Source organism: Fukomys damarensis, unplaced genomic scaffold (genome assembly GCF_012274545.1).
Source record: "Fukomys damarensis isolate Sample0158 unplaced genomic scaffold, DMR_v1.0_HiC HiC_scaffold_18, whole genome shotgun sequence".
Classification (NCBI taxonomy): domain Eukaryota; kingdom Metazoa; phylum Chordata; class Mammalia; order Rodentia; family Bathyergidae; genus Fukomys; species Fukomys damarensis.
In genome coordinates this window covers 49,326,242-49,340,934 of record NW_022900930.1, presented here as the reverse complement: position 1 = coordinate 49,340,934, position 14,693 = coordinate 49,326,242, and the positions used below count along the sequence as shown (strand labels likewise).

The window sequence follows — 14,693 nt, the reverse complement described above, 5'->3', positions numbered from 1 at the left end:
TTTTTTTTTTGTACTGGAGATAAATCAAACTTGGATCTTTGTGCTACAAGGCAGGCAGTCGTACCACTGAGCTAAACCCCCAGCCCTGCACTCTGAACACTTATGTTATATTCTCCTAATGGTCAGACTACTGAGTTGTATGTCTTGGATTAAAGTAATTATCTGAAAGTCTTTTTATACACGGAAACCATCTCAAATATCATCCAGCTCCCCCCCATGTATACATATACATTGGAATACTGATACTAAAAGAGGTGAAATGATTTGTCCATGGCCATACTACCAAGCCTGTTGTAGGATTCGGTCTCTCAGGTATTCTGACTGCCATGATAATGCTTGATTTTGCTTTTTGTATTGTATCAGGCCGCTGTCTTTGAGGAGTAAGGGAAATTTAATTGACAAGCTTCAGCTCTTTCTTTTATAGATAAATTGCTGTAATTTTAATCAATATTTCATAGGCGCAGAGGATGCTGGAGCTGGAATAAACTTTGGATTCACCTAAATGCAGAATCTGTTCTGCAACATTCCTCGTAGCTTCTTACAGAGCACTGTGTGGGGGTGGGGGGGATTTGGCATGTTCAGTCATGGTGCAATACTGATCCACCCATCACCTGGTTTACAGCAGCAGCAGCACAGACTTCTGCCTCAACCTTTCTGACTATATTTATCTTCCTGAATCACAGACCAAAATATGTAGGGCTTGAAAAATATTAATTCACTCTTCTCACTGTATACTTGCCTTCATTTTCACTGCTATAATTAAACAGATCTCCTAGTTATCCTAAAACGTTCATGATCCTGTCTTCCTAAGTCCGAATCGCTAATTTAATCTTACTCTTCCCCACTGAAACTACCATTCACTTGCACTCCCTCACCCTTCTCCTTTCCTGGGTAGTTTCAGAGAGTAAATACTCTTTTGTGTTTCTTCTAACTTTTATGAAATAAAAGAAGTTATCTTAGTCTAGATCCCGAAAGGGTGAGTTTCATTAAGAACAAGCTTCACATAGCGTCTCTGGGCATCTGGACACTGCTCTGTTCACTTTCCATTTGTACAGGGAAAACTTGTGTGCGTGCACTGTCACCTGAAGGTCACCTGAGAGATACCTGTCCAAAAACACTCCCGTCTTCCTGAAAATTTCACTGCTATAATCTCATTATAACTCCCCTGGAGACACAGGCACTTTAATTACCATTTGCAAACATTTATGGAGCCCCTAGCATTCTCAAAATCATGAGGTGGTAGTGGCTGGTATAGATATAGAGATGGTTATGATAAGAGGCAAAATTCAGCGCACGTGTCGGGGTGGAGAAAAGTAACTAAGAATCTGCCTTTATGTTACATTAATTTAAGAGAGAATTAGTTATCTGCTTAACTAATTTGTTCATGATCCCATACGATGACAGAAACATATGAGATATATGTATCACTTATCCATCCGTCTCTCCCGGGGGAAGGGGGAAGTAGAGCGTGAAGAAAAAAAGGACACCATAACGCCGTTTTCCTCTCCAGCCGAGTTCCTGCAACTCCCTGTGAACACCTCTCACAGGACTACGGTGACCCTAAGGATTATTGTTCAGTCTTCCGCTCAGACTTGCAACTGTTTGAGGGCAGAGCGCATGCCCGGAGGTTCCAGCGAATGAACCACCACTCTCTCCGGCTGGCCACGCCTCGGGCTCCGCCCCTCGCCGCCGCGTGGTCGGTAGCGGGTCGCGCGCCGTGACGTCGTAAGCACGCGCCCGGGCAGCTAAATTTCCTCGGTGGTACGCGTCCGGCCCTACGGCTCTCTTTTCCTCGTCCGAACCGCGTCACCACAGTCGCGCCTGTCCGAAGGCCTGCAAGCCGCGGACTCGTCGACATGTCGATGCTGGCCGAGCGTAAGTGTCGCATGCGGAGGCCCGAGCCCAGCGCGAAGGAAAAGCCACCGGGTAGGCGTTTTGAGACCGGGGGTCTGGGCCGGGGAGTCGGCCTAGGTTCTCCCTGCCGAGTGCAGGGGTGCCCCAGCCCGTTCCCTGAAAGCCGCCGGTCTGCAAGTAAAGTAGACTCTGAGTGTCCCTATGAGACTCCTGTCTTCCACACCTGAGGCGCTCGCGGTGGGTTCGAACTGGAGTCGGGACTTAAGGTCCTGGGGCAGGCCCTGTCTCCTGCATCTTCGGAACCCAGAGTGCTGCTTTCACTTCCCCGAGCCTCGGTTTCCACAGATTTAAAAACTGGAGGTAGGCTAGAAGGATCTCCGCGGGCAGTGAATCCAGCTGTTGAAGATGTCCTGGCGCGCAGAAAAAGAAAAACCCAGGGCTGGAAGTGTCAAACAGAAAGCCTTTGGGGTGGGAGGCATGCGGGCTAGAGTGATTTTAAACGGGAGGGTGTGTCTTCGTTATCTCGCAGTTACTCCACTACTAGAGTGTTGGTTGCGGTGCTCCATCCTGTTTGCTTTTTTTTACTTTTTACCCTCGGGAATGAAATCCCCTAATTCCCGCTCCCCTTGAGAGGCCATTTAACTTCTGGATGGGACCTGCAGATGAGGTTGCTGCCACCAGGTGGCAGTCGAGTCATAGTTAGGAAGAGCTGGTCTTGAACTTTTTTTGAAGTTGTGCGGTGAGCAGCAGACAGAAACAGCTTATTTAACAGACCAGCAGCAACTGCATAGGGATTTTGCGAAATAAATGCCGGCCTCATCCTGTTATCGAAGGGACCACCCAAGCACTCCTAGCAGAAAACAGAATGGGCCAGGCACCGTCCCTTCTTTTTTACAAGAGCAGGAATTGAAATCAGGAAAATAGTTTATTCCAAGTCCCTTCAGTTAGTAGCAAAATTGATTTAGTTGTCTCTGTCTTTACATTTTTGCAGCGGCCTCCTGTTATTTCTAAATAGGAATTCAAAGGAAAATGTTTTAGATGGCGACCCTGTGGTTCTTATTTATTCATCAGCAAAAATAAGTAGTCAAGATTAGAAAATGGATTGCTGAGATTTCTTACGGTTTTCATAGTCTTTGATGAACTTGAGTACTAATTCAGCACTTGGAACACCGGCCCTGTATCTGCTAGTTGTTTATTACTGTTCTCTTGATTAGTTTCTGGGAGTCTATTAAAATTTCCTTACAGTCTTCACGAGGTTAGCTTAAAAATCGATGAGATGGGTGTTTGTTTATTTTTTTTTAACAATTTGAAAAATCTGAAGTGGTATGTGTGGATAGCAATAATATACGAGGCACAAGTATTTTCAGTTCTGCCCCCTCCAATACTCCAAGTTTTTTTTTTGTTTTGTTTTTGGTACCAGGGATTGAATTCGGGTCCTTGGGCTTGCAAGGCAGGCCACTGAACCGCTGAGCTAAATCCCCGGCCCTACTCCAAGTTTGTTTTTTGTTGTTGTTGGGTTTTTTTTGTTTGTTTGTTTGGTTTTGGTTTTTTTAAGACAGGGTCTCACTATGTAGTTACAACTGTCCTGGAACTCACTATGTAGCCCAGGCTGGTCTCGAACTCACAGTGATCCTCCTGCCTCAGCCTCCCCAGAGCTGGAATTACAGGCATGCACCACCACGCCTGGCTTCAGTACTCCAAGTTTTTAAATCTTTGTCATAATAATATATAACATTTTGTGTAGTCCCTTTTCATGATTTGCTAAATTAATGTTTATGGCTTCTAGTGATAAAATATTTAGCATTGGTATTCACTTTTTAGAGATTAGAAAATAGAAGAATAAGAAATTCTCGGTTCCATAATTTCATTACCCAGAAACTATTCTCTGATAATTTATAAAACTGGGATCAGTTTTGCACCCTACTTATTTTTGCCTACTTAACACTAGCAAACATTTTTGCTTTATTAAACATACTGTTTCATTTATTTCCCTTTTCCATGTGGATCATATTTTCAACACAGTAAATTTACTAGTGGTTTTCTTTGTATTTCTCAAAAACATTCTTTAGCTTGTATTCCTCTAATCAAATGCTGCTCTATTGAGTTTGTCTCATGTAAGACAAGAATTTATTTATCACCCTTACTTCCTGATCTATATGTAATTCACAATTTTAGACTCAGGTTATTTATCAAGATACTAATTTTTCATAGGTGCTTTCCTTTTCAAGGCAATTTTTGACACTTTTTACATTTTATAAGCATAACACTATAATGGTTTGGATACTCATTGCATTAAAAATTTATATTGCAGTTTTCTTGATCGTAAATATGTCTTGAATAATTTTTTTTTTTTTTTTTTTTCCGGTACTGGAATTGAACTCAGGCTTTTGCACTTGCAAGGCAGGAGCCAGAACCACTGAGCTAAATTTCCAGCCCTTGAATAATTTTTTAATAAGACTGTAGGTGTTATATTTGAGCTCTTGAATATCTGAATGTATCTTTGGAAAAAGAAAGAGGAACTTCTGTCCCTGATGTTGGAATTCAATGTACCCATCAAATTAGCTTGCTGCTGGCATAAACCTTGTGATATCAGATACGGAGGCTGAAAAATGAAGTCCCCTGGAGCTGTCCCATACACATGTATCCCGCTAGGACCATTTACAGTTATATCTCCAAACAGAAGGAGCCCCTGTCAAAGGCTGGGTGAACACCTATTGCCAGACTCAGGGTTCTCCACCTGAGGCCCAGTGCTATTCCGTGCAAAGTTCTTTAAGGTTATATTGGAGTCCTCATGACCAGCCCAGATCAGTGTTTTGCTAGATTCAGACGGAAGACTCAGCATATAGTCATATGGCTCGGATTTATACAGCTAAAGAATGTTAAAGCAGAACAAGTGAAAGGAAGGATGCGTGGACAAAGCATGGGGAAACTGGGCACACACTTCCAGATTTATCTTCTCATAGTACCGCACATGACATGCTTCCTTTCTTCAGCTAGGAAGACCCAGAAAGTGAGCAGACTCATGAGCCTCACCATTTGCACAACAGTAAGCATAGTGTGTCACTCTTACAAAAATGGTGGGAACCTGCCTGAAATCCAAGTTCCCAGCAGAGGCTAACCTTGTATGCAAGCCTTTCAGGGTTAGCAGTCAGGCCTGCTCTCAGCTCTTCTGCATACAGCCTTAGTAAAGCTGATGCCTGAGCAGCTGGAACAAGTGAGCCTGGGAATACCAGGACTGGTGAACGGCGATTCAGACAGACCGACCGTCCTGGCTTTTGTGTGTGTGTGTGTGTGTGTGTGTGTGTGTGTGTGTGCGCTAGAGATTGAACCTAGGACCTTGAGAGTATTCTGGGCAAAGACACCGTCTTGCTAGGATTTCCCAAATTTGGAAACTTTGTACAAGATTAAAGAAAATTATTCTAGTCTGTTATGTTTGGGAGTCTGGAATGGCTGGTCTGCCCTCCAGCAGGATCTGTACATTTGCATGTTAGAGTCCCTGGGAAATTCTAGTTGATAAATATTTTTTTAACATTGTTCCTTTTTAGGTGAAGAGCACCTCCCTCCCCTAGCACCTTGTTTTGGAAAACACTGCTCTGGCCCTCTTTGTAGAGGATGCCTGCCTTTCCCTGGGGAAGAGGAGCTGACCTCTAGTAGCGAGTCCTATAGACCATTGCAGTGTGTTGGGTATGGATATGAAGCACGGATTTCTTATTGTAGAGGAGGGTCAGTCATTCTCCAAGATGCCTCCTTCATCTCAGCTGCAGTCAAAGACCCCTGGCAAACAAAGCACTCTGACCCACCAGTACCAGCTACATACAGAATGCTGGTTAGCAAGGCTTATCTCTTGTATGTTTATTTGTAGAGACAGTGTTATCCTGAGTCTCTACCACGATAAGGAGAGTAGTAATAAGCCAAATAGAGCATTTGGGTCAAATTTTTATTGCAGAACACTGTAAATTTGAGTCCCACTCATTTTGCTTTGTGAGTGGCCTTTTCTGCCTGTGTATGCAAAGGTTTTCTCGTTTTTTGTTAGGGCATGGATAGTTAAGGGTCTGAATTGATTTCACAGCACAGTGATTGTCAGCACAATGAGCCACTATGACTAGAGGTTGTGTTATGTTTTCGTTGTGTTGTGAGACTTCCGAGATCAGAGGCTGCTGAAGTGGGTGAGTGATGGTGACCCTGAAATCTTCACATTCCTCATTTGCCCACAGTCGGCTGTAGGTCTCATATTTTTTGTTCTGTGAATCTTTGTGATTGTTTCTCTGTAGTAATTTTTCTTAAAGCTACAGTAATAAACTCGAGTTTCTAGAGCTCAGTTACTTATATACATTTAAAAGAATAGTTTGATGAGACCCAGCAATTTCCTTAATTCAGTTATGCTCCTTTCCTCTTTTCTTTTTCTTTTTCTTTTTCTTTCCTCCTTTCTTCCCTTCCCATGAATTTTTCTCATTCATTCACATATTTATTGAGGGACTGCTACATAAAGTGTTATATTTACTAATTGCAATGAAACAAAGAAAAATGAATATGACCCTTCAGGAATATATGGTCTAGCAGGAAATAATAGATAATGGATATAAATAGCCCCAGCACAATATAGTATGTTAAATGCCAGAAGTGAAATAGATCCTTGACTCTGGAAGTTCGGTGACTTGGTTATGATGTGTAGGGCAGTTCAGTGAGAGGGGAAGTTGTCCTTGAGTGTAGACTGTACATATAATGGAGGTACAGTTGACTCCCCTCAAGATCATAATGACAATTTATATTGTACATTAAGAATATGAGCTTTGAAGTCAGTAGAACCTTGATATGTATAAAGGGCCTGGGTTTTGCTTGGGGACATTAGGCACATTTCTTTCTCTAAGCTGCAAGTTTCCTTATCGGAAAGGTGAACTTAATACTTACTTCCTTTCATTGGCTTACTGTGAAAATTGAATCTAGAATGTATACAGACGATGAGTGTGTCACATACATAGAACTATATGTATAGGGTTTGGCACACAAGCCCTGGCAGTGATAGCTATGAGAAGGGCTCTCACCTCTGCTACTGATGGTGATGATGACGCTGGTGTCCATAGGTGCTTTCAGTTGCAGCTGTTGGTTAAGTGTGGTGTTTATTTTGCTTTGTCACATTTAGAGGGAACAATTTAAACTTAGAAAGTCAGTTTATATGTTAAGAGCATGTAGTTATTTGGGAAACTAATAATGCTTCCTTCTCTTAATGTTCACTGTGTGTTCAGTCTGGTGTCTGTATGTAATAAAACATGTGCATCATAGTGTATGTGAGTAGGTGAGTATTTGTGTGTTTCTCCCAAGTTCAGAAGATTGAAGGGGTACTTTTTCATTTACAGGCCCGCGAAAGCAAAAGTGGGCTGTGGACCCAAGAAACACTGCATGGAGTAATGACGATTCCAAGTTCGGCCAGAGGATGCTAGAGAAGATGGGGTGGTCTAAAGGAAAGGTATTTTGGAGAGAAGAAAAGCAAAAATAAGATCAAAACACCTGAGTCATGGCAGGGGATTATGAATCATTTTTCATAGAAGCTTGGTATAAGTTTTTGTTTTGGATCAATAAGTAATTTTGGAGAAATAAATTGCAGTGACTAAATGATGAAATTAGAATTAAACATGAATGTCAGCTCTCCCCATTTGAACTGCTGTGATTAGCGTCTTCCTTAGATGCTACTTTTTCATTAGTTGCACATGAAATCGTGCTTAACCACCAGGGCCTTATATTGCTGTCAGTAATGTTCAGTTCCCTTTTCTATCTAGACTGTATGTGTGTGTGCTTTTTCCCTTGCTGACTCTGGCAAGTTAGTGCTCTTGTCAAACTCAGTGGGCACTTTTGTTCTCATGTTACGCAGCCCTTAGTATCGTGGGATGTAATTGAATACTCCTTCTTTGTAATACGTGTGTCTTGGCATCCACAGTACTCCTCCTCTTTTCTTCTTTGGCCTTACCAGCACATCTAAGTTTCTTGCTGTCTCTGTTTCCCCCAGACATGTTGAGCTTGGATCTCCTTGGGGTCCAGCACAAGCCCTTTGCTGTGTACTGCTTCAGTGATTTCATTTCCTTCCATGTTGTGCTTTCAATTATATGGAGTCCAGTTCTGCCCTCAGAGCTCCAAATCTGTAAATTCATTGGCCTGCTTGGCTTTTCTACATAAGCACACATCTCAAGGGTATCATTTGTTTTCCAAAACTCTGAATCCCCTCACATCTTTTCCTCCTGAGTTGACCTGATTTTTGGAGATGGTACCCTCTGCCCACACATTCATCTACCCATATATTTAAGCCAGAGAACTTGATTCCTGTCTCCCTTTCCTGCGTTTTCAGTCGTTGTTCCTCTTTCCAGCACCGGGCCCACTGTCAGCTGTCCTCATCCCCCCAGCACTCAGCACCACCCTCCTCTGGTCCACTTTACTATATGACAGCCAGAATGTTTTAGAATATGGAAATTAGATCATCATATGCCTTTGCATAAGATCCAGTGCTTTCCAAGAGCTTTAAAAATCAAATGCAAGTGTCTACCTTAAGTCCTAAGGTCCTGTAAGGTCCAACCCCTTCCTATCAGTGTATTTTCCTTTTATTACTTGCCAGAGCCACCCTCCACTATAGCAAGCCCTTTCCCACCTTAGGCTCTGTGTTTACTGTTCTCTTGACCTGAGCCATACAAGTCAATGTTAATTGTTGCAGGGGACTTGGAGTGTGCCTTTTGCTCTTTCCTTGGTGTCCTTTTGTGACCTTAAGTGATGGAGGGAACTGTAGGCTTGTAGCACCACCTGTGGGCTTCAGTGAGTTTGGTAGTAGCATTCTGCCTTGAGCATCAGCCTGAGATGTTTTCTACCTAGTGTCTGCAGGAAGCTTATATCTGGTCTCAGGCTGAAGAATTGGTGTTCATTACTATGTGTACATCCTTAGTGTTGGGCTGTGTCCTCTCTGAGGGCAAGGATAGTGCCTTACCCTAGATGTTTAGTCATTAATTGAATGGTTGGTGAAGGAAGAAATATTGGAGCTCTCTACTTAATAAAAATGCTAACTCCCTTTGTGTTCACTCTTCACAGGGGTTGGGGGCTCAGGAACAAGGAGCCACGGATCATATTAAGGTTCAAGTTAAAAATAATCACCTGGGACTTGGAGCTACCAACAATAATGAAGTGAGCAATAGTGTGCCATTTGGTGTTTTCTTTGCATAACTGACTGTGGTTCTGGTAACTTTAGAATTCCACTCCACTCAGTTTTGATTTTTGCAGTATATAGTATTGGTGTTTTGGCTAAAGCACGAGTGCTGGCTAGACTTGTGCATCTTTGTATGACATGCCATCCATCGCCTTGTCTTCCAGGCCTCTCAGGGTCCTTACTGGCTTATACCTAAGCGATCCAAGCAAGCTTTATTGCTAAACTCTTTCAGAAGTCTTCCTTTCAGGACAGAAAGGATATTTTATCTTAACCTGTGTTCTGATTTTAGTTTATACTATTAAAAGTTGGTGTTACTTAGTTTAGGAACTACCACAAGAAAGTAGTTCTCCTGTTGTCTGTTTCTGACTGTTGGTGTGTAGCATTTGAATATATTCCCATTTTCTTTTGAACATTGACACTGCAATTAAAAATCAGTGGCCTGCCGTGGTTTTCCTGTTCAGTACCATTGTTTCCTTTTGAAAGTGATCAGGCTGGAAGCTTTGTTCATAAATTTTTGTGGCCAACAGAATCTGGGAGAGAATTACTTTTAGATGAACCGAGTACTTTGATTAGCTCAGCAGCTCTGAGTAGTAGGTTGGGACAGCTAAAGTTTTCTGGACAAACAGCTAAATTTTTCAGCCACTGGAGAAAAAGTTTATATATGGCTGGTTTTGAATGTAGTTTTGAGAGACATGCAATGTCTTACTTTCTTAGCAGAAGCACTACCCAGTACACCTATTCAGTATGCTCCAACATCAGGCCACCTTCTTTAAAATAATTCCTAAGATGTAGCATGAGGCAAATCCCCGCATTGAGACTACTTCCCACTAGTTGGTAATGTTTAGGAGGCCTCCATTTTCCAGCAGCTGATCACCTTACACATGGCTGCACATTGATTCAGAGCACTTTGAGTCCTTCCTTCCCCTTTCCCCAAAGCATTGTAAAATTTAGGTCATTTGCTAGTAATCAGAATTGAGCAAAATATTTTCAGCTCTACAGAGCAAAGAAGAGCACTTCTGTATCTCTCACTGCTCTTATCCTTTGAACTGCCAATTTCCTGTAGTGAGAAAAAAAGTAGTTTTATTTTGCTTTATTTTAATATTTTGCACATAGGTTACCTGCATTGACCATAACTTGAATATTGACCAATCTCCACATTTAAAAATCAGTCCCTGAGTTTCCAAAAAGCCTCTTTTTGATATTGATCAGGTTAGATGATGACACTTGAGACATTTCAAGCTTACATAATTTCCTCCATCCATTTTAATTTATCAAGCAATATTTTGGTGAAATTTTTAGTATTTCATAACAGCCAAATTTCCTTGAATCTAAAATATATCCTGGACACTGCTGATAAGCACACCGAGCTCCAGATCAAGCTGGGCGAGTAGTGCAAGGCCAAGCATGACCAGCTGCTCTTCATTCGTACTGAGAATCTGATCTTAATGGAACCCAGACCAAGTTTAAGAGACTAGGAAGCAGCCCTGAACTTTAAAGATGCTGCTCTGGCCACTGCACTTGCTGACAAAAAAAATTGAGAGGAGACTTGGAGGATCTAAAGGTTCAGGTTGCCCAGAACCCTCCTTAGCTGCTACCAAAAAAATAGCAGATGAAACTTTACTTAAAGTGGATATGGAGAGTTGTTTTCAGAGCCTTTCTGAAGACTTGGAGTTTTCCAAAAACACGTGCAAAGAAATTAATGAGACCCAAAGGAAGCATGAAATGCTCATGATAGAGGTGGATGCAAAGAAGAGAGTTTGATGGTCCTTTTAGTCCTTCCGTATGACAGTGTCCCAAGCATGTTCACATTAGAGGAAGTGGAAGAGAGCTGAGGTAGAAGAATCAGAGATGAGTGGTAGTGTTGGTGCCTCTCATTCTGCCTCAGCCACAGAATGTGTACATTGAAGAGGTGAATGTTGATGGGGAGTTTATTCACATGAAGAGTACTCCCAGACAGGATCAACCAGTGGGAGGCTGGGAGATGATCAGAACAGTTGGAGACACCAGTCAGATACGTACCCAGGGCAGGCCAGACTGTTACAGTTTGGGCTGCAAATGCTGGTGTTGTAGTCCGACTTCATCTGGAAGAACCAGAACTCTTGGGGCGCTGGTGAAGACGTGATGGTTATATTGAAAATTCCCAGGGAGAGGAGGTTGCACAAAGAAGTACAGGTCTTTAGAGTAAACATACATGAAGAGGAAGAGGAGGAAGAACTTTTCCATCAGCAGGGTGTCCCAAGAGCATCTAGAAGCTGTGCAGCCATGTAAATTCTCAAGTCAGCTGTCTTCCTCAATATAAGGAAGTATGGCCGTCTGTATACAGTGCCAAGCCTTCCCGGGAGTGCAGTATATGTCAGTACATTTAGATTTCCTTTATGTGTATTTTTAAGCTGTTAATCTGATGGCCTTGATTTCCTTTTCTGTCACTATGAATATGTCACTGGAAGTGATCTTTTTGTAAAAGAATCCTATCCATACACTTTGTTGCATTATGTGAATTATTGATGCTGAACTATGTACTCTGGAAAGGTCCCTCAAATTTTTTTGCCTTTTTTAAAATATGGGCTTATGTGGGGTTTTTGTTGTTGCTAAGTTCTTAAGAGAAGGGGAGAAGAGGGTAAATAAAGCACTGTGTCTGGGTATAAATTGAAAATTGTTCCATCTAGATTGGCAATCTGCTCTACATTTGGTATAATAGTGCTGGGGTGCTTTTCGATACATTGAACTTTTATACTGATTTTTTTGTGATCAGAAATCTGTTAAAAATTTTGTTAAGAAAAGAATAAAATTTTTAGGAAGATAATTTTTTTTCCTCATTGAGTTTATTGGTACATTTTAGGTATACAGTACAGTTACATTCATCATTGGGATCTTGTACCTTTACATGACAGATCTTGGTACTCATTTTTTCCCCTTAACCCTGCCCTCCCTTCACTCCCTCCTCCCTTCCCTATTTACAAATACTTTATTTCCATGTTTTCATTTTCTCATATTTTTTCTTTTCCCTTATTTCCTATCCCCTACCCTTCCCACTTCCCCTACACCTTTAGCCCTTTTCTTCCTATTTCACATTGTCAGTTATACCATTAGGATCTTATGTACAACTATAGTTTTTCACAGTAGCGAAACTATTTGGTATTTACATATATGTGACTTATTTATTTCACTTAAGAGTATATCCTCAGTATGCATAGGAAAATAATATTAACCTAATCATCATGAAAGCACTGTAGACAAAAGACTCCACAAAACTATTTTGTGGTTATTTCTCTTACAATTTTAATTCATGAGGGCAATAAACTCAGCCAGGAGGTGGTGGGATGAGAGAAGGGTTTCTTTATTAAAATGCATTCTTTGTAGTTTTTAGATAGTGTAGCATGCTTGAATTTTTTATGTGACACTAACAACAACAACAAAAAAGCTCTTTTAGTGTTAAATAAGTAAATAAAAGATGTCTCAGTCAGGCTTGGTCAACTATAGGCTTGTCTCTCACTCTTTTTGGTATTTTCAGGACAACTGGATTGCTCATCAGGATGATTTTAACCAGCTTCTGGCTGAGCTGAACACTTGCCATGGGCAGGAAACTACAGGTAGGGAAAATTCATTGAACTTAGAGGAAACATAGTTTTCAGTGTATTTGTATCAACTCTATACAGAAGGCATTATATAGCTGAAAGTCATTTGAAATTTTACAGATACTCGGTTCTGTACATTTTGTTGGTGCTTTCATTGAATGTTCCTTTGGTCATCACAGACACTTTCTTTCCCCATTCACCATTGGAGAATGGCAAGATAAATGCATTCAGTTTCCACCTTACATAGTGAAGTTGTCTTTATGCGATGCTTGAATATGCCTGAAAGGATGGTTTTTAAATACAGGTAAGAAAGAAATACCAAGTGGGGCCATAAGCAACAGCCAGCAGAGGTTCAGTGGAGAAGCCTTTTCTATATTTATCTTCCTACTGGGGTTTGCTTCACCTTTTAATTCATGGAGGTTCACATTGCCCAAGTGTCATGCAGTTCTGCCTTGAACTCCTGAGCCCATGCAGTCCTTCTGCCTCAGCCTCCCAACTAGCTGAGACTGCCGGTGTGTGCCACTGCCACTGCCACTGCCCCTGGCAGAGATAAGTCTTTATCAGGTATTTTACAGAAGAGGCTATCCATGTGCCCAAGAAACAGGTGACAGGGCACACTTCACATTGGTCATCAGGACAATGCAGTATAATATCACAACATGATACCGTGGCATACCTATTGGAATTAGGAAGAGTGGCAATGGCAAGTTCTGCTGAAAATGTGGAATGTGGACTTCCTACAGAGATAAGCTAATGGCCTTTTACTCTTAGCCAGCAGATGCCTGTGCACCTGTGCCTTGCAAGATGTGAACTAGAATGCAGGGATACTATTTGCAGTATCTTCCAATTGACAGTAATCAGAAGCTCCCACCAGTAGAATAGAAAAATACACAGCCATTTTTATAAGTGTGAATAAAATGTAGTATAGTTAAACATGTATTTGTAGAATTTTTTTGTCAAGGGCTAGGTAGAAATACTTTGGAGATCACAGGGTCTGTGTCACAGCTGCTCTGTTTGGCTGTTGGAGAGTGAAAGCCATAAGACAGTATGTGAACAAGTAAATGTGGGTGGCTGTGTCCCCATAAAACTTTACAAAAGCACATGGCCAGTTCTATTTGGCCCACAGATTAATAGTTCATTCCCTAGTATAGAGGGCTCTGTGACTTAATGTTGACTGAAAGAAGATGGACTCAGAGATCTGTATCCAGTGTGGTTCTACTTACATGAACTGCAAATACCAGGCTGCACTCTAATATTAAACTGCTATGCTTAGATGGCCAAATTATTCTGAAGAACAGGGCGAGAGTACTCCACCATGAAGGCAGTGCTGTGACACCTTTGGTTGGAGGAACATTTGGGGTTGGGGAACTCCTGGGGTGATATTAACACTCTCTTGACATGTCTGGCAGTTACAGATATTTGTAATCATTATGTTTTAGGTACTTTCTATGGCTGTTATCTCCATTTCCAAAAGATGGTTAAAATAAATACTAGATATAATTGATACTCTGTAATAGGAAAAAATGTCTAAAGGTGTAGGGGAAAGCTAAGAAGGGAAAAGAAAAAAATAAGAGAAAAGGAAAAGAATGGAAACAAAGTCTCTGTAAATAGGGAAGGATAGAGGGGGTGACGGGGGAACAGGGGAATGGGGAAAAATAAGAACCAAGATAGATCATGCAAAGTACAGGATCCCAATGATGAATGTAACTGTATAGTATGCCTAAAGTGTACCCATAAAGAAAAAAGAAAAAAAATATTAGAAGTGTATATGGAGTGTTACCACAAAGATTGTGATAACGTTGTCCTGAGATGTTGCTTCTCTATGGGAGTGCTGCCCCCACAGGACATTTGGCAGTGTCTGAAGACAGTTTTGATCCTCACAGCTGAGGAAGTGTTACTAGCATCTAGTTGGAGAGGGTGAGAGATGTGGCTAAACCTCTTACAGTGTGTAAGTCATTTGTGCCTCCCCTGCCAGAAACAAGTAATTACTGTGCACAAAATGTGAGTGGAACAGCGTGTGAAAACTGTTCTAGGAGAAAGCAGAAAGCTAGGATTTTTTTTTTTTTTTTTTTTTTTCGTACCGG

At 41.5% G+C, this 14,693-nt stretch overlaps 1 protein-coding gene across 2 annotated transcripts in view; it reads left to right on the top strand.

Annotated features, from left to right (window-relative positions):
* The first annotated feature begins 1,716 nt into the window (after positions 1–1,716).
* The window catches only part of Pinx1 (PIN2 (TERF1) interacting telomerase inhibitor 1), a 70,845-nt gene continuing 57,868 nt past the window's right edge, over positions 1,717–14,693 (top strand). The window contains exons 1-4 of one of the 2 annotated variants that reach the window (XM_010622841.1): positions 1,717–1,875; positions 7,209–7,318; positions 8,920–9,012; positions 12,546–12,624. In XM_010622841.1, the coding sequence (XP_010621143.1) occupies positions 1,857–1,875; positions 7,209–7,318; positions 8,920–9,012; positions 12,546–12,624 (301 nt within the window). In that variant the 5' untranslated portion in view covers positions 1,717–1,856. The remainder of the gene's footprint in view (positions 1,876–7,208; positions 7,319–8,919; positions 9,013–12,545; positions 12,625–14,693) is intronic. The other variant, XM_010622849.1, reaches the window with a different exon arrangement.